Below are 23,175 nucleotides of genomic sequence, written 5' to 3' on the forward strand. Positions count from 1 at the left end.
GAAGTGGCCCTCATAATGTCTGCAGTAGTGGGTCTGCAAGTCTCATCAGATGCAAGGTGGCATCTCTTGGGTGTAACTGGGGGTCTGGCTGATATTAGCTTCTATGGTGGCAAAGAGGAACATTGCTAGGGCGTGGGGTGCCATAGAACCTCCAAAGCCTAGTTATTGGAAACGAGATTTAGATTGGTGCAAGCAAACAGAGATATTAGTTTACCACAGCAGAGGATGCCCAAAGAAATGGAAAAAAGATTTGGGGCGCCTGGGAGAAATATGGAACTTAGTTGGCAGGGCAGTGGGGAGGGAGGTTGACACAAGAGGTTCACACATGTAGAAGGCTGGGCATCATTTTGGACACCTAGATGAGGATTGCAATTGCATTGTCCTCTCCTTCTACTATGGCCAGATTGAGATATATGTATGTATTATTGTGATTCTTTATGCTGCAGCGGTTTAATAAAAAGACTGTTTAAAAAAAAGTGCTTGATCATGTTTCCACCTATGCCCTTTGTCATACCGCAGTGGGACCTTAAAATGGTCCCCCATTTCTCATGTGTGCTCCCTTCAAACCGTTACATAATTGTCACCTCCAGCTGCTTACCATCAAGGCAGCCTTTCTGGTAGCAATAACATCTGCCCGGTGGGTGATCGAATGGCAGGCTTTATCATGCAAACCTCTCCACTTAATGACTTTTGTGGGTAAGAAGGTGGTTCCCACCTGTGCTTAATTTTTACCAAAAGTGGTGACCCCATTCCATCTGGGTCAATCAATCATGCTGCCTACCTTTTTTGCTCCCCCACATCCCTCTACGGAGGAGGTGCGTCTCCACCGTCTAGTCTTAAAAAAGAGCATTGTCATTCTACCTTGACTGCACAAAAGAGTTCCAAATAGACGACCAACTCTTTCTGGGTTACGTGGGAGCTAAAAAAAATGTCAGGCAGTACAGAAATGGACTTTGCGCTGGGTCATTATCTGCATTATGATCTGCTACACCCTGGCTAGGAAGCAGCCTCCTTGGGGCTTACAGGCCCATTCTACCTGGGGAAAGGGAAAAGCTGTGACTACGGCGTTGGCTCAGGGTGTTCCCGTCCTAGACATCTGCCAGGCAGCAACGTGGGTGTCTCTGCTCACGTTTGCCAAACACTACTGCCTAAAAATCGGTCCACAGCCCACCGCCAGGATGATATGGCTTGGGTAACTTAATTCAAAGGAAACGAATCTGCAGCTTGAAGTCTCTATCAGTTGAATAAGTTACTTAACTTAGGTAACGCATTATCTGGTAGAGACAATGTCTAGTTGCAGATTCCTTACAGACCCACCCATGCCTCCCTCTCTGTGGACTGATTTTGATAGTGCTAGGGTTTCTCCTATTTTACGGCCCTAGATGTGACACAGACAAGTTAGTTCACTTCATTGCTCTGTGCTTCTGCTGTTGAAACTTGAAAAGTAACTGACATCCGCGCACTTCGGTGGTGCCCATGTAGGTGATTGCGACATCGTAACTGACGTTAACAATGCTGACGTTGTCACGCGGAGCCGAAAGGAGCCACCTGACAGCACGCAAGGGTACTGCTCACCAAAATGTTTACAAATTGAGTCTGACGCCTGGGGAAATTCAAAGGTGAGGAATCTGCAGTTAGATATTATCGCTACCAGATAATGCATTGCCAAAGGTAAGTAACTTGTTCATCCCACTTAAGTCTGCTCCTCTTTTTTCAGCCTGAATCACAAGAATGATAGACTGCTTACTAAAAGGGAACTGAAAATACATGCTTTGCAAAGGGATAGAATTGTGACTACTTACTACAGCCTATGAAAAACTGTTCTGGTCTCCCCACTAAGTGGAAATAGAACCCACGAATCTGGAATAGAAAAGAGCTTACACACCAGTAGTAACATAGTTAAGTAAAGATAACTTTATCATTTATGCACTTTTGGAGCACATTTAAAAAAATGAAAACTAAGAAGCCATATTTTTCAATTAGCAGAGTTTTTGAAGAATAGTATCATTCAATTAATCAATAACAAGTTTAGTTGTTCCAGGCTACATTACTCTAATGATGTATGTCCTGTCCCTTCTAGGGTGTTGAAGTGAGTAGCTGGGTTCTCTTTGAAGAATGTAACCATTCTGGAAATACTGGCAATGCTCTTGGCTGTGAACTCTCTAGTTATTTGTCTGCGTTCCTTTCTTCAGCACTATCTATGAACTTAATCTCTGATTTTGTCTTTAGGTTTGAATTGGCCAATAGCGGAAATGTGCAGGTGGATTTCTCTTGGCAGGTTCTTATGGAGGGCTCCCCAAAAATGGTCCGCTTTTCTGAAAGGCAGTTGCAGTCTAACCCAGAAGGTAAAACACAAATCTCCAACTCCATCCTTGCTTTATAAAACAAAGCCTGTTGTTTAAGTGTTTATCTTTTATTGATGTTTCTGCCATACGATTAAATACAAACATGAAAAAACATTTCATAGTTGGAAAGGAGAAGAGCAATGCAATTTAATTAATACGTTGTATTCCAGTGAGAATCATTGGACCATTTCCTCTTACTGTGCTGCTGACTGAATACATTATTTTCTGTTACAAGAAGAGAAATACAAATGTTTAAGCCTTACCACTAGGTAAAGTTCTCCACTAATTTAAAAATGTCTGGTAAAGTATTTTCTAAAAATCTTGCTGGGATAAGGGGAAATGGAGTGCAAATGTTTTCTTAAATCAGTTTCCAGAGCACATCATTTTGTGGGGGTGTGGTCAAGGAGAACAGAGTAGATTTCTGCTCCTGTGGCCCAACATTGATTTGTATCTTGGTGTCCTGAAAATGGGGTGGACACTCTACTTTTGCTAGGAGGAATCCTGAAGACTCGGGGTGTCTGCCTCGCTGGAGCAACATGGTGGTGGAGTAAATCTCAGCCTCAGGAACCTTCACTTGAGACAGCCATCCCCAGGCCCGTGAGCGCAGGCAGCTGTCTGCCAGAAAGATCCTCCGTGCCCCTTTCTTCTGGTGGTGCAGGCCCTGGGCCAGTATTTTGGCCACAATGGAGATGCTGTGCAGAGGCCTGCATCTGGGACGACCGACCCGAGCTCATGAGTCCTGTGGGAGCATGGCAGCTGCAGGCTAGAAAGATTCTCTGTGCCCCTTTCTCCCAAGGTGTGGGCCTTTAGGCGGTGTTCCCCGCCTTCCCCCATCACCACAGAGATGTCAGGATGTGTGACTGGAGTGGCCTGATTTGTGGAACTTGCCACTTGGGGGCCTGCTGCTGGGACATGGGACGTAGGCAGTGCCTCAAGCTGTCCCCCCTCAATCTGCACCTGCCCTGACAACATTTGGAACTCTGGGCTCCTGAGGGTGCTGGAAGTTGTCTGCCTGCCAGTTTCAGATCCGGATACTTGACTCAAGGAGTGCCGGGACCCAGACTAGGGTATCTGATAGGGACTTCTAGCTGCAGATTCCTTACCTTTGAATTTCCCAGGCGTCAGGCTGGGCTAGGAAACCTTTGCTGAGCAATACCCCTTGCGCGCAACGTTGGGGGGCTCCATTTGGCTCTGTGTGACGTCAGCGGCGTCCGTTATGATGTCGCGGTGCCTATATAGGTGCCACCCAGGCACGAGGACGTCAGTTCTTTTCTTTCCGCACCAGTTAAGCGCCGATCTGGGAAGAGCTACCCATCTGCTGCCTTTTTGCAGGCTTTTTTCTTGACTTCTGTCGAAATTTTTGAGTCCGACTTTGTGTGCAAGGGATGTCTGGTAGGAAGACTGCGTTTAAACCATGCAGGACTTGTTCCCGCATTATATCAGTCACCGATCCCCACCGTGTATGTCTGTGGTGTCTTGAACGCGACCACGATTCGAAGTCGTGTTCAGACTGTCAGGCGATGGCCCCGAAGACCTTGAGGGAGCGAGCGATGAAGTTGCTTGCGGCCCGGCAGTCAACATCGTTAAGCGAGACTCCGAGGCGGTCACTGTCCCATTCGAGGAAGAGGAGGTCGCAGGACTGGTCACGGAGCCATAAGTCCTCTTCCTCCCATTCAAAGTCATCTGGACACTCGGGGAAGAGGCACAAGAAGAAGTCCAAGCGGACTTCGTCTTCACCTCATTTGGCGTCCGTCGTCGAGAAAGGTAAGGAGCACCAACGCTCTAGACACAGTTCTGCGGAACCAGAGCCTGTGTCGACTTCGCTCTTCCCACCCTTTCTGGGAGCCGGAGCGACTCCAGCACAAATTAAAGAGGTTTTTGAGGCCATGCCCAGCATATTTGAGCGAACAACCACGTTGGGGAGCCTTCGGGCTGCGTGGGGTTGGATGGGGCCCCATCGGGTTCGATGCCATTGACTTTTGCCATGGCCCCGGTGGGGCTTCAGGGATCCGATTCCGGATCCGGGTCGATGCCAGTGGTGCCAATGCGACCTTCCCCAGCGTTGAACCCGAAGTCGGTGTCTGCGACATCGCCGGTGCCCGTCGGCGGCGCACGCCCCATCCTCATCCCCGACGGCACTGAGCCGGAACAGCGTCAATCAACGCCGATTCCGTCGACAGAACCCACGGGTTCTATGTTGTCACCTGAGCACTTTGTGGACGTGCTGGGCTCAGGAGAGGAATGGGAGGAGTCTGGAGACCCACTAGAGAACCAGGATGTCTCTGAGGAGACTATTGACTGGTATGGGGAACTTGGGGAAGCCAGTGCGTCTGGATACTTCCCCAGACACTGGCATGCTCTCTCCGCCTACAGTGCCTATGGAGGAGGGGGCGTCCTATGACATGGTGGTTAAGAAGGCAGCTGAGGTCCTTGGACGGTAGCTGCCCTCAGTGCAGGTCAGGACAAATCTCCTGACTGAAGTGCTTCAACCTGGGGCTTCCACTTCTGAACCCCTATTGCCCTTTAATGAGCCACTTAAAGACATCCTTCTAGGAACATGGCCCAAGCCTAGCACAGGGGCTCCTGTGAATAGGACGATTGCACGACGCCATCGTCCAGCTCCAGGCGACCCAAAGTTCCTCAGTCAACACCCCACCCCGGAAAGTTTGGTGGTGCAGGCCTTTGCGTCCCAAGCCGCATTCCCTTCTGCCCCTCCGGATAGGGAATCCAAGAGACTGGACTCATTTGGGAAGAAGATGTTTTCTTCTTCCAGTCTGGCATTGCGGTCGGTGAATACTGCATGCTTATTGTGCCGTTTTGCCCACTCTCTTTGGAAGACGGTTGCCCAGGTGCTGCCACAAGTCCCGGAGGATGCCCGGGCTGTGCTTTTCCAAGCTGTCAAGGACGGGAGAGATGCAGCAAAATTCGCCATACGGTGTGGTTTGGATACAACCGATTCGGTGGGCCGGTCCATTTCAATGAGGGTGGCCTTGAGGCGCCACTCCTGGCTTCGTACAACTGGCTTCTCGAGGGATGTCCAAGCCAATTTGATGGACATGCCCTTTGATGGAACTCACCTTTTATGGGGAAAGGCAGACTCAGCCGTGGTCAGGTTCGAGGACTTTCGAGCTACAGTCAGATCCTTGGGCCTCTCCTCCACTCCTCATGCCCAGTCTCTCTTTTGCCCCTTTCGTGGCAACAGAAGGGGTTTCCAGCCGCGTCAGCCCTATCCTAGCCACTATCTCGCTCAGATTACCCAAGCCGTGTGTGGACATGGACGCTGTACATTCCGTCCTCGGAATGGAGGCCAGAAGTCATCTACCACACTGCCCCCAGCAGCCGCAGCCTCTAAGCACTCCTAGGCTGATTCTGCAGGACCACACTACTCCAGTGGATGAGAGAATTCGTCATCATCTCCTCCGCTGGAGATCTATCAGACAAGTGGGTCTTGCAGATCGTCCAGGAGGGCTATTCTCTTCCTTTCCTTCCTTTTCCACCTCCTATTCCACCAACTCAGAAACGGCTGGTTGAGGATGATTTAAAGTTACTCCAAGCGGAAGTTACAGCTTATCCTCCTGAGCAGCGAGTCGAGGATATTCAGGTTATGATTCCGATATTACAGCCTCTATCCTGGATTTCGGTGAGGTTGACTCTGAGGCTGTTGGGCCTAATGGCCCCCTAAATCCTGTTTGTAAGACACGCCAGGTGGCGTATGCGGGCTCCGCAGAGGGACTTGAAGTTCCAATGGGCACAGCATCGGGGAAATCTCACCCGACGTGGTTCAGATCTCGGAAGGAACTGCGATGGATCTGCAGTGGTGGTTGACAAACAGCGATTGGGTTAGCGGTAGACCTCTCTCCCTTCCCCAACCAGATTTCACAGGTGTGACGGATGCGTCACTTTTGGGATGGGGCGGCCATATGGGAGAGGCGGAGATCAGGAGTCACTGGTCTCCGGCGGAGACAGGGCTCCACATAAACTTGTTGGAGCTCCGAGCGATTCGGTTTCCATTGAAAGCATTTCTTCCCTCTGTCAAGGGGAATCTGGTGCAGGTGTTCACGGACAACAACACCACCATGTGATACAGTAACAAGCAGGGCGGGGTGGGGTCGTGGACCCTTTGTCGAGAGGCCTGCGTCTCTGGGCATGGCTGGAACAGCAGGGCGTAACCCTGGTGGTTCAACACCATGCAGATTTCTCTGAATTCCAGGGCAGACGATCTTAGCCGTCGATGCCTTCAGGATCACGAATGGTGTCTCCGGTCGGAGGTGGCACAAGGTCTCTTTCAGCACCTTGGTTAGATTTTTTTGCCGCCTTTCCTCCCATACCACTCCTGCCCAGGGTTCTGAAGAAAATCAGGAGTGACCGGGCCCAAGTCATCCTTGTGGCACCGGACTGGACAAGGAGAGTCTGGTATCCAGAGCTTCCGAGCATGAGTGTCAATCCTCCGATCAGGCTACCCCTTCGGGAGGATCTTCTGTTGCAGCAGCAGGGGAGGGTTCTTCACCCGAACCTGTCATCTCTGCACCTCCATGCGTGGAGATTGAGCGGCGACAGTTGATTGCTTTTGGCCTTCCTTACGAAGTTTGTAATGTTATTCTGGCAGCCAGGCGGCCCTCCACTAAGACGGTATACGCCTGCCGTTCGCAGAAATGTGTTTTATACTGTTCAGAGAGGTCTATTTACCCTCCTTTCTGCTTCTCTTTCTACTGTCCTTTTATTCATTCTATCCCTATCACAGTAGGGCACTGCTTTGGGAACTCTCAAGGGTTACCTTTCTGCTCTGTCTGCTTCTTTGTGGCTGCCAGACCAGCCTTCTGTCTTTAAATCTCCTATTGTAAATAGATTTCTGAAAGGGCTAGGCCATTTATTTCCACCTACGCCCTTTGTTATGCCACAATGGGACCTTAAGTTGGTCCTCACTTAGCTGATGTGCGCTCCTTTCCAGCCCTTGCATAATTGTCCCCTCCGGCTGTTGACCATCAAAACAGCCTTCTTAGTGGCCATTACATCGACCCGGAGGGTGAGTGAATTGCAGGCATTATCCAGCTCGCCTCCTTATCTTATGTCCTTTTCAGACAAAGTGGTGACCCCATTTCATCTGGGCCAATCCATTACTTTTCCCACCTTCTTTGATCCCCCACATCCCTCTAAGGAAGAGGAGCGTCACTACCGACTGGACCCAAAAAGAGCGTTGTCGTTCTACCTTGACCGCACAAAAGAGTTCCAGGTGGATGACCAACTCTTTGTGGGGTATGTGGGCGCAAGGAAGGGAAAGGCAGTGCATAAAAGAACCATCTCTCACTGGGTTGTTCGCTGCTTAAAAATCTGTTATGCCTTGGTAAAGAAGTAGCACCATGAGGGATTAAGGGCCCACTCCACCAGGTCATGAGTCCGCAACCCACCGCCGGGATGGTAGGGCTTGGGTATCTGATTCAAAGGTAAGGAATTTGCAGCTAGAAGTCTCTATCAGATGCACAAGTTACTTACCTTCGGTAACGCATTATCTGGTAGAGTCTCAATCTAGCTGCAGATTCTTTACAGCCACCCTTATTCCTCCCCACTTTGCGGACTAATGTAGTAGGACTAGGGTTACTCCCCTTTCAGGGACCTAGTTTTGCACACGATTACGTTAGTCACTTCGTGGCTCTGCGCTTCTGGCGTGGAAAAAACGAAAAGTACTGACGTCCGTGCGCCTGGGGGGCACCTATATAGGCACCGTGACATCATAACGCCGATGCTACCAGCGCCGACGACATCACACTGAGCGGAATGGAGCCACCCGACTACGCGCGCAAGGGGTATTGCTCAGCAAAGTTTCCGGATCCAGCCTGACGCCTGGGAAATTCAAAGGTAAGGAATCTGCAGCTAGATTGTCTGTGCCAGATAATGCATTTCCGAAGGTAAGTAACTAGTTTTTTAGCATTCGATCCTGGGCTATGACATACCTCTAAGGCACTGCTCCTCCTACTCACAGTGTAATCCTTAGACGGATGGGGCCTGAGATTCAGGGAAATCTGAATCATGCTTTGGACTTGGGCCTCATGCTCCCCAGTTGTGTAGCCCAACAGACATTCTGGAGGGTGTCTGTTTTCTGCTCTCTGTTGGGCTCACATTGGCATTTGTTTCACCTTTGTAAATATACCTAGTTCCGTGCTGTGGTACTGGAGAATATGGGGTGAATCTAGTCCAGTAGGGAACTGTCTGAGCAGACTTTCTTGCCATAATCCCAACATGGTGATAGACAAGGCCCCACAAAATGACCCAGCAAAGCAAAATGAATCAATATTTTATTTTGGTAAATATGTTTATTTGCATTGAAATTACTCAAAAAACAGTACAATCAACAACTATCTCTTGTCTGGGCATGCCAATATACAACCCTCATCGCATTAACTTCCCAATTATAAGTCCACAGTATATGGGGTAAGTCGGTGCCCCCCCAGCAACCTTGCAGGGTATCCCTTAGAGGCCCACCACCCAGCGTCCGCATTGAGGCTTACCATATACTCGCAGAGCGCGGAGTCTCCATTCAGGGGGTTCCACCGTGCAATTGGAGGCAAAATGAATCAATATGCACTGGGAGTAAGGGGCGATGCATCAGCTGGGTTCACAGTTTGCTTCAGGGCCTGTTGCAATCACGGGCAGCGCCAAATTGAGCCCATATCCTGGCTGTAATTGAATTGTCTGGACATACTCTAGAGATAAAGATAAATAGCATATCCCTTGCTGTCAACCTCTTATGGACACACCTATACAAGATCAGTGAGAGATCCCTTCAAATGGAAAAGACAGTGGAGCGCTTGAAATTTGAAGTGAGCAATCTAAAGAAGACGTGTCTTTTCCCTCTCAGAGCTTGCTGATCAGTAGAAAGGGAGGTCATTCAGGTGCAATCTTCGGTTTGTGGGATTCCTGGCAGAAAGACAGCATCCCAAGAAGTTCCTGGAGGGAGAGACTGAGCGGAATGCAGAGGGATACAATTAGAACCCAGTGCGATAAGAACCTGGGAGATTGGGGGGGGACCACAAGGATGATGGAGGCTGGAGGGCCAATAGCTTAATGAATCATGTATTAAGATGTCCTTCTGTCTTATCGTGTGGGAATGTCGAATTGGAATGTGCAAGGGAATTTGTGTATTGGTGCTGCGCTCACTGTGCTGGATGTATAAAATCAATAAAAATGTTTTGTTTTTTTAAACGTTCCTGGAGGATTGGATTGTGAACATTCTTTAGCCTGGGGGACTTTTGCAGTGATATATGATAGAGTTGGTACAAAGAGCACTGGCAATGACTCGTACAGCTGCGGCTTTGCTTAGAGCCATCATCACCAAGCTACTCAATTATTGGGATGGGGAGCTCATCCTGCAGCATGCCAAAGCAGAAGCAACGGGCATACAACATGAGGGAACAGTAGTTTGAGTATTCCGAGATTACACTCCAAGACTAGCGGCTTTAACCATCCTTCAAGCTAGTGAACACAAGTTCAGGGCCATAAGTTTCAAAAATCTGTTCCCAGCCAAGTTGCAAGTTGTGCATGAATGAAGATCACACCTTTTGACATCTCCTGAGGAGGGTTGGGACTGGCTGGAGCTTGGGCACAGAGTGAGGCTCACCCAGACGGCTGTTGGATGCGGCCAACCAAGGAACTCTGTGTCTGAGGGGTTTTCTTGGAAGACGCCTCCATGGTGGTATCTGGAATATGCTGTATTTAGAGCCAAGATATTCTGAGTGACCGAGCAGTGGTGGTATGGGGTGGTTTGTTGGTTGGGGGTTGGTATCTGTGGGGATGCTTCAAGTGAAGAATCAGGACTATGTCAAGGTAATAAAGACAATGTCCTGTATGGAGCACAGGTTATAACTCTCATTGTAGTTCTCTCTAAATCCTCTATGTGAGAAGTTGGCCTGGTATATGCTGTCCACTAGTTATAGTCGGCACCTTCTATCAGTCCAAACAACCCTTATTGATGATTAGGTTAAAGACAAACTTTATTGAAAGCTATCCTAGTAGTAGCTATGGAGAACAGCCTTCAGGCTAAGTCTTGAAGGAATGTAAAGCAGCTTGGTTTACCAGATTATAACCTCCTAAATGAACAAATTAAAGGAGAACCACACAAGGTATATATAAAATATATGTATTTATTTCTAAACACTCTCTACTAACCTCTTTATGAGATTAGAGAACAAGATACACAATATTAAACCACTACAACGACAGTAAATAGCACAATATACAATGGGTCCCAGGGGGAGACCAAACCATATATTAAGAAAGTGGTATAAGAACCACAACTTGACTAGACACAGTGCCTAGAACCCGTAGAATCGCTGGGACCCCAAGGAACAACCCAAGGTAGTGACACAGGGGACCCACAGGGGATGTGTGCAGTGTGAGAACACAGCTGCGAGCTCCGTACAATCCTATGGGAAAGTCGCGGTTGGAATTTCAAAGATTAAGGACACTTAGGAGAGGACTTGCAGCAAACCCTTGGAGATTTAGAAGGTTCTAAGGCCAGCACCAATGTAAGCACCGGAGTACTCGTGTTACCTAACCCAGGGAAGCCAGGTGCATAGGTGTCAAATGGTGTCGAGAATCTTCGTCGTTTTCAATGGAGAGTTGCTGCAAAGTGCTGCTGCCGTGAAGAGGAAAAGTGTCCGGTGTGATCCAAGCCTGGATCGGAGATGTGAAGAATCTGAAAGCAGAGGGGACAGAGTCTGGGTCACTTGCCAGTGACCAGGGGCTCGGTAGACGAATGCCCACCAAGTCGGGTGCCTCAGGTGCGAAGAGGTGAAGCTTGATTCCACTGCCACGGGGACCAGGAGACGTCGACGATGACCACGGCCCGCAGACGAGCTTTCCCACGAAGGATGTCGCGTGCTTTGGGGTCGGGTCCGGATTGGAGACCAACAAGCCTTGGCAACGGCAACCCACGTGGTGAGAGTAAAACGGCTTCGGTGTGGACCAGCAAGGTTCTGTGGACTCCCCAAACAATGGAGAGTCAGGGCATGTCTGGAGCAACCAGGTAAGCCTGCTGAAAGTTAAAGTACCCTTCTCAGGGAGCCACATGTCGATGGACAAGGGATCGCGAAGGGACCTCGAGAGGAATCACTAAATACCAGCCCACGGGACACTCGAGGATTGTAGGCCAGTAATCTTCGGTGGAATCACTGCTCGGGCTCTGGACTACAAGTAGCCCAAAGCACAGCCTTAGGGATCGCCAAAAAGCATATGCTGCTGCAAATGTGCACGGTGTCCAGGGGTTCAGGTTGCACGGTCCCCACGAGGGCTTTGGATCTCAGGTTTGCTGAGAGCACGGATCGGCCTCGGGGAAGCTTGGAAACCCACCTCCTGTGTTGCAAAGTCTTCGGAGTCCTTCAGGAGCTGCGTAGTTTCAAACCGGACAGATGCGTCTTGGGTGCCTGCCTTGCAGGGGAGTAACTCCTTTACTCCATGGGAGATTCTTCGGGTCAGCCAATGTCGTGTAGATAGTTGAAGTTCTGGGATTCTGTAGCAGAGTTTCGTCCAGGTAAATCTAAAGTCCTGTAGCCAGGGGTTCCTACTTTATACCCAAGGAAGGGGTGGGACACACAATGGGGACCCACCGATGGGAGGGTCAGGACAAAGGGTTGCTACACCCATGTCCTTTGTCCAGTTTTGCGCCAGAACTATTGAGCTGGACTATGCACAGGGGCACCAAATGTGCCCCCAGTGCAGACATCAAAGCACTCTTGGAGTGCCCCCACCCAGCCCCAATACACTAAAGCCTGTCTGGGAGGTAGTCACACCTCCCTGTGACAGGAAACCTATTATCCAGCCTCCCCTGCCGGAGTTTCGTCCAGCATCAGGAGGGCAGACTCGTATCTGTGGCTGGTAGCATCCATTTTGTGATGCCAGGGTTCTGTGAGGCTGGTACCGGGTGTACCGGTGAAGTCATATTTCTCCCTCTAGTAGGGTGGAATCATACCTCCCCAGCCAGTTATGGGGGGAGGTATGATTCCAAGGTGTTTGACACCAAACACGACATGTTTCCATGCAGCCATTCCAAAGTTAGCATTTACCGTGAGGTTATAATGCACTTAAGAGTATATGGTTTGGCTGCATCACAAACAACCCCGGAATAAAGGTTCCGAAGGCTGCAGAAGGGCTCTGCTCATGCATGGGCAGCCTCTCACATAAAATCCAGCACCTTGCCTTCAGGATTGATAAGGCCTGCCTTAGGGGTGACTGATAGGTTTATATGTGCAGTGATATGGATAGATATAGTGAACCTATATCTAAGTAAGGGGTGCATGCACCACCTTACACAGGCTGCTGTAGCAGACCTGTGGTGTCATTTTGCATGGTCTCCCAGGAGTGGCATAATATACGCGGCAGCCCCTGAGAGGCCTCTGAGGTAGGTATGCCCTGGGTATATAGGATACCATATACAAGGGACTTATAAGGGTACACCAGAATCCAATCTGTGGTGTACCTAAAGTACATGCAATGAATTTAGAGAGGAAGCAGGATAGCAGGAACCCAGCCAGACTAAAGTTGAAAAACAGTGAAGCATCAGCAAAAAGTGGGGGTAACTATAAGAAGCAGATCCTACTCTCCTACACCCCCCCCAACGTAAGGACATTACACTAACCTTGACCAGTTGAGTCTTCATGTTCTAAGTGGAAATATCTGGAGAGTCCATCTGCATTGGCATGGTTACTCCCAGGTCTATGTTCTACTGTATAATCCATCCCCTGTAGTTTGGGGTTTTCACCCTTTATCTGTTTTAGCCATAATGGGGCTTATGGTCTGTCTGAATAATGAAGTGAGTGCCAAACAAGAATGGCCTCAGCTTCTTCAGAGCCCAAACCACAGCAAAGGCCTCCCTCTCAATAGCCAACCAACGTTTCCCTCTTGGGGTCAGCCTTCTGCTAATAAAAGCTACTGGCTGATCCTGACCCTCATCATTCAATTGTGATAACACAGCCCTCACCCCCAACTCAGATGCATCTATTTGGACAATGAATTCTTTGGAGTAGTTAGGACTTTGCAGAATGGGAGCAGTGCCCATGGCCTGCTTCAGGTCATCAAATGCCTTTTGACAGCTGACTGTCCACTAAACTTTCTTTGGCATTTTCTTAGAAGTTAAGTCATTCAAAGGGGTCACAATGGATTCATAACCTTTGACAAATCTTCTATAGTACCCAGTCAGGCCCAAGAAAGCTCTGATCGGAGTCTGGGTGGTTGGAACAACCCAGTCCATGATGGTCTGGATTTTTCTCTGCAATGGTTGAACCTGGCCTCCACCCACAAGGTGGCCCAGGTACACAACCTGTCTCTGCCCTATCTGGCAATTAGTGGCCTTGATAGTTAGGCCTGTTTTTTTCAGGGCCTCCAAAACATTTCTTACGTGGACCAGGTGATCCTCCCAGGTGGAGCTAAAGACAGCAATATCATCTAGATATGCTGCACTATAGGCTTCCAGACCTGTAAGGACTTTGTTCACCAACCTTTGAAACGTGGCAGGTGCATTTTTCAAACCAAAGGGCATCACCACAAATTGGTAGTGCCCACTAGAGGTAGAAAATGCTGTCTTTGGCTTTGCATCATCAGCTAGTCTGATCTGCCAGTAGCCAGCTATTAGGTCAAATGTGCTCAGAAACTTGGCTGAGGCCAAGGGGTCTATAAGCTCATCTGCCCTAGGGATTGGATGGGCATCAGTCCTAGTGACTGCATCGAGACCTCTGTAGTCTACACAACACCTCATCTCTCTCTTGCCATCTTTGGTGTATAGGTTAGGCACTAAGACTACTGGACTAGCCCAAGGGCTATCTGAGGGTTCAATAACTCCCAATTCCAACATCTTCTGGACTTCAGCCCTTATGCAGTTCCTGACATGGTCAGATTGCCTGTAAATCTTATTTCTAACAGGCAGACTGTCCCCAGTGTCCACTTCATGAGTGCACCAGGTAGTGTGACTTGGGGTCAGTGAAAACAGATGTCTAAACTGATTGAGAACTTTTCTGCAATCAGTTTGTTGCTGGACAGTGAGGCTGCCTGCCAAGGCTACACCATCTACTGAACCATCATCAGGGTTCTGTGAGAGCAGGTCAGAGAGTGGATCACTCTCTTCCTCCTGTCCCTCCTCAGTAGTAGCAATGAGCAAGCCCATGTCAGCCCTTTCAACATATGGTTTGAGCCTGTTGACATGGAGCACCCTATGGGGGCTCCTGGGAGTTCCAAGGTCCACCAGTTATGGTATGGGGGCCACTCCATTTGTCTTGGAGTGCTGCTGGGTCCACAGGCTCCAACACCCATACTTTCTGCCCTGGCTGGTAAACAGTCAACACAGCCTTTTGGTCATGCCAGGCCTTTTGCAATTCCTGGCTAGACTCAAGGTTCTTACTTGCCTTCTTCATGTATTCAGCCATTCTGGAGTGGAGACCAAGTACATAGTCCACAATATCCTGTTTAGGGGGTTTAAGAGGCAACTCCCATCCCTCCTTCACTAGACACAATGGACCCCTAACTGGATGTCCAAACAGAAGCTCAAATGGGCTGCTGTCTGTATTTGCCCAGATTACTGGGACTGACAAATAAGGAGGTCATATCCATGCCTCCATCACAGATCAGTACAGCCTGAGTAGGAACTCTGACTAGGCCTTAGTCCATCTCAGATCCCAGGGTTAACCCTACTACACCCTTATTCTGAGTACCACCAGTTGGAGCTGAACTAGGGGGAACAGTTGCCTTAGGTTCAGCGGTGGCTGGAGTTGACTCCTTGGACTTAGTACAATCACTGGTCCAATGGGTTTTTACACCATGGGCTCTTCTTGCCATTTCCTTGGTTAGATTGGGACTCCCCACCGGATGCAGATTTTTGTGGCCCTTGAGAAGACTTGTCGTCTTTGCCCTTTTCCCCACCCTTATCAACGTTTTTAGAATCCTGCTTCGTGGATTCACCACCTTGGTTCTGAACCTTCTGCCTCACCCTGGTTCTGACCCATTTGTTTGCCTTCTGGCCCAATTCTTGGGGAGTGGTCAGATCAGAGTCCACCAGGTACTGATGCAACAGCTGATTTTGACAATTATTAAGGATCTGCTCCCTCATATAAATAAATTGTACAATCCTTTAAAATCACACACTTTACTGCCAAGTAATCAGCCTTCCAGAGCCTTAGTAGCACAATCTACAAAGTCAACCCAGTCTTAAGTCTGTGCCTTTTGGGTGTCTCTGAGCTTAATCCTTTATTGTTCAGTGTTAGAAATGGGGGTCTCTGGTTGGCAGTGGATGGCCACTGTCCAAGCAGGAACCCTTCTTTCTAAGTCAGAGTGAAGGGCTGCACCCCCTTGACAACCCCTGCTCCACCCTGTGGTAACCTAGCACGAGCAGTTAGGCTAATCTCAGAGGCAGTGTGTAAAGCGTTGATGATCATACACAGTAAATACAGTGAGGAACACTACAAAGGGACACAACACAGGTAGTTATCAAAAAATAGTTATCTTTATATAGAGGCTTATCACAAGACCAAATAACGAGGAAACCACAATACTGTACAAAAATAATTCTCTCTGGATGCTTCAAAATTAGTTCCAATGGGGAAGGTAAAGCTCAGTTCAGGGCAATGGTCTCTGCGACCCTTTTTACTCACATTTCTGAGATGTTGTCAAATAATCAACAAGAAATGCCGCTCCGGCGGGTTAGCGATGTTTTTCCTCACACTCTTGGTCACGGCCGCTCGCTAAAGGGCGATGATCAGGCCAGCGAGCCCTCAGCGGCAGCGATGCGACGATTTTCCTGACGCTCCGCGGCTGTAGCGATGATATCTGAAAGAAACACGTTAGTTAGATTCCTCACCTTAGAATATCCCCAGGCGTCAGGCTGGATCCGGAAAGATTTATCGTCAGCAATACCCCTTGCTCGTCGCTAGGCGTCGTCTGCAGCTCCGCGTCCGTCGTCGGCGTTGTGCGCCGGAATGACGTTGTCGGAGTACTTAGACGCCGCCCTCGCACGCTGATGTCAGTTCTTCTTTTTTCTGCGCCAGACAGCGCCGATCCGGGAAGAGCTTACCCCTTTAGTCACTTTTAGACTAAAACTTTTTGGACTCTTTTGTCTACTCGTCGACTCGAACTGGTGCCGGTAGGATGCCTGGTTTTAAAGCCTGTGACTCCTGTCACCGACTGATGTCGGTAACGGACCACCATCGCTGGTGCCTTTACTGCTTTGGGGCCGACCACGATGCGGAGTCGTGCCTCGCCTGCCTGGCCTTGACTTCGAAGGCTAGGCGGGAGCGGTCCCGCAAGGTTCTCGAGCTCCGGCACTCGGCTCCGCCCCGTTCACGGTCCCGGTCCAGGAGGAGGTCGAAGGACCGGTCACGGAGCCGCAGCCACCATCACCGCTGGTCGGGTTCCAAGTCTTCGGGTAAGTCGGAGCATAGTAAGAAGTCCAGAGACGACATCGCTCTTTGGACTCCCCTCGCCGGTCGCCCGACTCGCTCGAGGGTCTGGGTGGTACCACCCCCGCGGCTCTGCCGCAGACGCCGCGTCCGCCCCCATACCCGCCGGTCCCTGGGACTGACGCGACTCCGTCGGAGATCAGTGCCTTCCTCTCGGCCATGAGGGGCCTGGCTCCGCGTCGATGCCTGCCGACGCGCCTTCGGGCCCCGCAGGCTCGACTGGGAGGCCTAGCAAGCCGGTGGCTCCGGCCCCGGCGCCGTCGTCGACTTCGGTCCCGACGCCGCAGGTCCCCATGGGATCCAGGCCTGGATCTCAGTCGATGCCGGTCGACCTCACGACGCCTCCTCCGCCGGCGTCGACACCGGTTCCACCCCCGGCGCCATCTCCGGGCGACGCCGTTCCCCGGTTCAGTCTGGGCCCGGCGCCGTCTGGCGCCGCATCCGACACCGATGGATGACCATTTCATCTTCCGCCCGGCTCCGGTTATTCCCCCTGTTTATCAGGAATCGGATGACGGTGGCGACTGGGAGGGGTCTGATGACCCTCTGGCCCGCCAGGGCCAGTTATCACAGGACTGGGCAGATGAGCTGGGGGATGCCAGTGGCCTTGACACCTCCCCTGACACTGGCCTCATCTCTCCTCCGACCGTGGCTTCGGAGGAACGTGCTACCTTTTCTGTGGCGTTGCGTAAGTCGGCCGAAGCCCTCGGGCTACTGTGGCCGTGAGGACTAGCCTCCTCACTGAAGTGCTCCAACCGTCAGCAAGCTCCTCGGAGCCTCTGCTGTCATTTAGCGAAGCACTGATGGACGTTCTCAAGGGCACCTGGTCCAAGCCCTCCACAGTATCTCCTGTGGATCGGAACTTGGCCCGACGCCACCGCCCTGCACTGGGCGACCCCAGTTTTCTGTCCCAACACCCCACCCCTGAGAGCCTGGTTATCCAGGCCTCTACTTCCCAGACCTCCTTCCCGTCCGCTCCCCCGGATCGGGAATCCAAGAGACTGGAGCAGTTTGGCAAAAAGCTGTTCTCCTCCCTTAGTTTAGGGCCGCGGTCTTTTAACACCGCTTGTCTCTTAGACCGTTACTCCCACTTTCTGTGGGATACGGTGGAGGACGTGCTGCCCCTGTGTCCGGAGGAGGCCCAGACACGGCTTGCCCAGGCTCTTGCTGACGGGCGGGATGCAGCGCGGTATGCCATCGAATGTGGTTTGGACACGACGGACTCGCTTGGCAGGGCAATGTCGTCCATGGTGGCGCTTCGTCGTCGCGCCTGGTTGCGGTCCACGTCTTTTTCCGGGGATGTCCAGAGCACCCTCATGGACATGCCCTTTGATGGCGATCGCCTCTTTGGCGACAAAGTGGACAGTGCGCTGGAGCGCTTTAAGGACTCCAGGGCTACGGCCAAGTCCTTGGATCTCTCGGCCCCGCGCCCGCAAACTTCCCCTTTTCGCCCCTTTTGTGGCCAAGGAAGGGGCGCCCCCTCACGTCCGCCTAGCCATAGGCCGCAGAACCATCCGCCACGCGGTCGCGGGCGTGGATTCCGGCGAGGCGGTACAGCGGGACAACGTGCCGGTCCATCCACATTCACCCCAGCAGCATCCGCCTCAAAGCCTTCCTAGTCCGTGCTTTCATGCCCATTCCACGCCAGTGGGTGGCAGAGTTCGCCATCACCTGCTCCACTGGCGTTCCATCACTTAGGACAGGTGGGTGCTGCAAATCGTCTGAAGGGGCTACTCCCTCCCCTTCAAGACGACCCCTCCAGCCATGCCACCGCAATGTCACCGCATGTCGGGGGATCACTTGAATCTTCTACGGGAGGAAGTTGCGGCCCTCTTGCCCAAAGGGGCCGTCGAGCACGTTCCTATTCCAGAAGTAGGCCGTGGTTGTTATTCCCACTACTTTTTCGTTCCCAAGAAGGGCAAAGGGGGCCTATGCCCTATCTTGGACCTCAGGAGCATCAACGCCTTCCTCCGGAAGGAAAGGCTCAAGATGCTCACCTTAGCTCAGGTTCTGGCTGCCCTAGACCCCGGAGACTGGATGGTAGCGTTGGACTTGCAGGACGCTTATTTTCACATCCCCGTCCTGCCAGCCCACCGGCGTTACCTGCGGTTCACGGTGGGTCAGGAGCATTTTCAGTTTACTGTGCTCCCCTTCGGCCTCACCAGTGCCCCTCGGGTGTTCACGAAAGTGATGGCGGTGGTCGTAGCTCATCTGCGCAGATCAGGGGTTCCAGTCTTCTCCTATCTCGACGACTGGCTGTTGAAGGCGGGCTCGCCTCAGCAAGTCTTCTCCCACCTCCAGACTACGGCCGACCTCCTGCATTTGCTGGGGTTCTCCATCAATGTGCCGAAGTCGCATCTGAGTCCCTCCCAAACGCTCCTCTTATCGGGGCGGTTCTGGACTCGGCGCAGTTCCGGGCTTATCCTCCGGAACAGCGGGTTCGGGATATTCAGGCTCTGATTCCCATCTTTCAGCCTCAATCCCGGGTTTCGGTCAGGTTGGTGCTGCGGCTTCTGGGTCTGATGGCCTCCTGCATCCTGTTAGTGCATCACACCAGGTGGCGAATGGGGGCTCTGCAGTGGGACCTGAAGTTACAGTGTGCCCAGCATCGGGGCAACCTGTCCGACCATGTCTTGATCTCGGAGGGCACCGCAAAGCAGTTGCAGTGGTGGCTCACGGACCGCGATTGGGTCAGCGGCAGATCCCTCTCCCTACCCCAACCGAAGCACGTAGTAGTGACGGATGCGTCCCTCCTGGGATGGGGGGCCACATGGGGGAGGCGGAGATCAGAGGACTCTGGTCTCCGGCGGAATCTCGGCTCCATATCAACCTTTTGGAGCTGAGAGCGATCCGATTTGCACTGAAGGCATTCATTCCCGTTGTCCGGGGAAGTGTGGTGCAGGTGTTCACGGACAACACCACCGCCATGTGGTATTGCAACAAACAGGGCGGGGTGGGGTCATGGACTCTTTGTCAGGAGGCTCTGCGCCTCTGGACATGGCTGGAAAATCAGGGCATCACCCTGGTGGTTCAACATCTGGCAGGCTCTCTGAACGCCAGAGCAGACGAACTCAGCCGCCGATGCATGATGGATCACGAATGGCGTCTAAACTCGGACGTGGCGCAAGGCATCTTTCGGCAGTGGGGAGAGCCTTGGTTAGATCTATTCGCCACCGAAGAGAACGCGCAATGTCAGCAGTTCTGCGCATTGGAGTTTCCAAGGCGGCACTCGCTCGGGGACGCCTTTCGTTGCGAGTGGAGTTGCGGTCTGTTGTACGCCTTTCCGCCTATACCACTTCTGCCCAGAGTGCTGAAGAAGATCAGGCGCGACCGGGCCCATGTCATCTTGGTGGCTCCGGATTGGGCACGAAGGTACTGGTATCCCGAGCTACTCAGTCTGTCAATCGATCCCCCGATACGACTGCCTCTTCAGGAGGACCTTCTGTCGCAGCAGCAGGGGACGGTCCTCCACCTGAACTTGTCCAGTCTCCACCTCCATGCGTGGAGATTGAGCTGCGACAGTTGATGCCATTTGACTTGCCTCCTGAAGTCTGCAATGTGATTCTGGCAGCCAGGCGTCGGTATACGCCTGCAGGTGGAACAAATTTGTGGCATGGTGCACAGCAAAGGCTGTGGATCCCCTTTCCGCCCCTTTTTCTGAGGTTCTCCTCTTTCTTCTTTCCATGGCCCAGCAGGGCTCTGCTCTGGGCACTCTTAAAGGTCATCTTTCAGCTATTTCTGCTTTCTTACGGCTTCCTGATCAGCCTTCTCTTTTCAAATCCCCTGTTGTTTCTCACTTCTTCAATGGCATTACTCACATGTTTCCTCCTGTCCCTTTCGTAATGCCTCAGTGGGATTTGAACCTGGTCTTGACATATCTGATGTGCGCTCCTTTTGAGCCTCTTCATAATTGTCCCCTTCGTCTTCTGACTCTTAAGACTGCTTTCCTGGTTGCCATCACCTCGGCTAGACGGGTGAGTGAGCTCCAGGCTCTATCTTCTAAGCCTCCTTTTCTTTCTGTCCATCCGGACAAGGTTGTCCTCCGAACTCGTCCTTCCTTTCTTCCTAAAGTGGTGATTGCCTTTCACATCGGGCAGTCTGTCACGTTGCCCACCTTCTTTCCGCCTCCGCATCCTTCGAAGGAGGAAGAGAGGCTCCACCGTCTGGACCCAAAACGGACGCAGTCCTTTTATTTGGACTGCACCAAACAGTTCCGGGTGGACGACCAACTATTTGTTGGCTACGTGGTCGCTAAGACGGGGCGGGCGGTACACAAGCGAACCATCTCGCGGTGGGTTGTATTGTGTATAAAAGCTTGTTACTCCTTGGCTAAAAAGGATCCTCCTGTAGGGCTGAGGGCCCATTCCACCCGGGCCACAGCGGCAACCACTGCCCTGGGCCGGGGAGTCCCCTTGCAGGACATCTGTCAGGCAGCAAAGTGGGCCTCGCTGCACACGTTTGCCAAGCATTATTGCCTGGACAGCCAAGTCCGGAGAGACGGCTTCTTTGGCCGTTCTGTTCTCCAGGACTTTCTGGTGTGATCTTGGTTCGCAGACCCACCACCGGGGTTGGTATTGCTGGTTATCTATTCTAAGGTGAGGAATCTAACTAACGTGTTTCTTTCAGATGAACAAGTTACTTACCTTCGGTAACGATGTATCTGTAAGACACATTAGTTAATTAGCTTCCTCACCGACCCACCCATCCCCCCCGTTCTGCGAACCGACATCTAGGGTTAAGGTTATCCTTTTAAGGGCCCTAGACTTTTTGGCACCAGTGTTGGTCTCTTGCATGGCTCTGCGTTCCTGGCGCGGAAAGCTATGTACAAGAACTGACGTCAGCGCTCGAGGGCGGCGTCTAAGTACTCCGACGTCATTCCAGCGCACGACACCGACGACGGACGCGGAGCCGCAGACGACGCCTATCGACGCGCAAGGTGTATTGCTGACGAAAAATCTTTCCGGATCCAGCCTGACGCCTAGGAATATTCTAAGGTGAGGAAGCTAACTAACTAATGTTTCTTACAGATACATCGTTACCGAAGGTAAGTAACTTGTTCTTTCGGGCCGCAAATATGCGGGGCGATGATCAGGCCAGCGAGCCTTCAGCGGCAGCGATGCGATGATTTTCTGGACGCTCTGTAGCTGTAGCGATACTTTTTAAGCCCGCAAACGTGTGGGGCGATAATCAGACCAGCGAGCTCTCAGCGGCAGCGATGCGATGATTTTCTTGACACTCCTCTGCTGCGGCAGCTCGCTAACAGGCCTTAGCGACGAAAATGAAGTCTACTGGTCCTGAGACTTCAGTCAGGGGGCTAGTTCTCTCTCTAGCCCTTGGGTGATTGCAGGGTCAAGATTAAAAAGTTCTCTTACAGCTCCTTTTTACTCCTTTTTCCTTTTTTTTTGTGAAAACTACTGCAGGCCAATCCAGGGAACAGCACACAACACCAGGATAGTCCTCTCCTGCAGCTTTCTTCAGTTCCACGGACAGAGGTTGGTCTTGAGATCCAGGGGCAATACAAATTGTAGGGGTTTCAGCACAGATATTTATACCCCAAAAGTCTTTGTTCTCAGAAGCTACAAGTCACTGAACCCAGCCAGAACCAGTTCTGCCCAGCCCTGGAGCACTTTGTTTACCAGGCTGCATCCTTCCTTTCAGAAAGAGGAGGTCTGCCCTCAGACGCACAGTGGGAGGTGGAGCCAGCATTCACCTTGCCAGGCACAGCCCTATTCAAGTGCAGGAGCTACCCCTCCCCTCACTCCAAGGCAGATCTCTCTATTCAACCCAGGTCTGACTCAGCCTGCCGTGTCCCTCCAAAACCAGACAGCCAATACACATAACAGCAGAGCACACTGAAAGGCTTAGGCAAGAAAGTACCTACTTTCTAAAAGTGGTATTTTCAAACACAGAATATAAAAATAATCTTCACTAACAGATGTATTTTAATATTCTGAGCTCAGGCATACTAAATTTGTTTTTCTACCATGTTCTATGGGTCAGTTAGGACTATAGAATGTAATAGCCAAACCTCCCATTCTGGCCTATGGTGAACAGGTAGCCTTACAGTAGTGAAAAACGAATATGGGTGTAATTCACTTCCAGGACATGCTACACACATCAGAGCATGTCCTACCTTACACATACAATGCACCCTACCATAGGGGTGGCTTACATGATGCCAAGGGAAGGTTCAGAGGCTGGGAAGTGGGTGCACTTCACAGCCAAGATGGCAGTTCTAGACTGCACACAGACACTGCAGTGGCAGGTCTGAGACACACTTTACAAGCTGCTTCTGTGGGTGGCGCAAATCAGCGCTGCAGGCCCACCAGCAGCATTTGGGTTACCAGCCCTGGGCACACACAGGCCACATTACTAGGGACTAACAGGTAGACCAAATA

The 23,175-nt window shown here is 51.3% G+C and overlaps 1 protein-coding gene across 1 annotated transcript in view; it reads left to right on the forward strand.

Moving 5' to 3' along the window:
• Positions 1-23,175, forward strand: part of HYDIN (HYDIN axonemal central pair apparatus protein) — a 2,467,744-nt gene that overhangs the window by 2,046,369 nt on the left and 398,200 nt on the right. The window contains exon 68 of the mRNA XM_085640020.1: positions 2,230-2,345. Coding sequence (XP_085496146.1) covers positions 2,230-2,345 — 116 coding nt within the window. The remainder of the gene's footprint in view (positions 1-2,229; positions 2,346-23,175) is intronic.

This window comes from Triturus cristatus, chromosome 12 (assembly GCF_964204655.1).
Source record: "Triturus cristatus chromosome 12, aTriCri1.1, whole genome shotgun sequence".
NCBI classification, from domain to species: domain Eukaryota; kingdom Metazoa; phylum Chordata; class Amphibia; order Caudata; family Salamandridae; genus Triturus; species Triturus cristatus.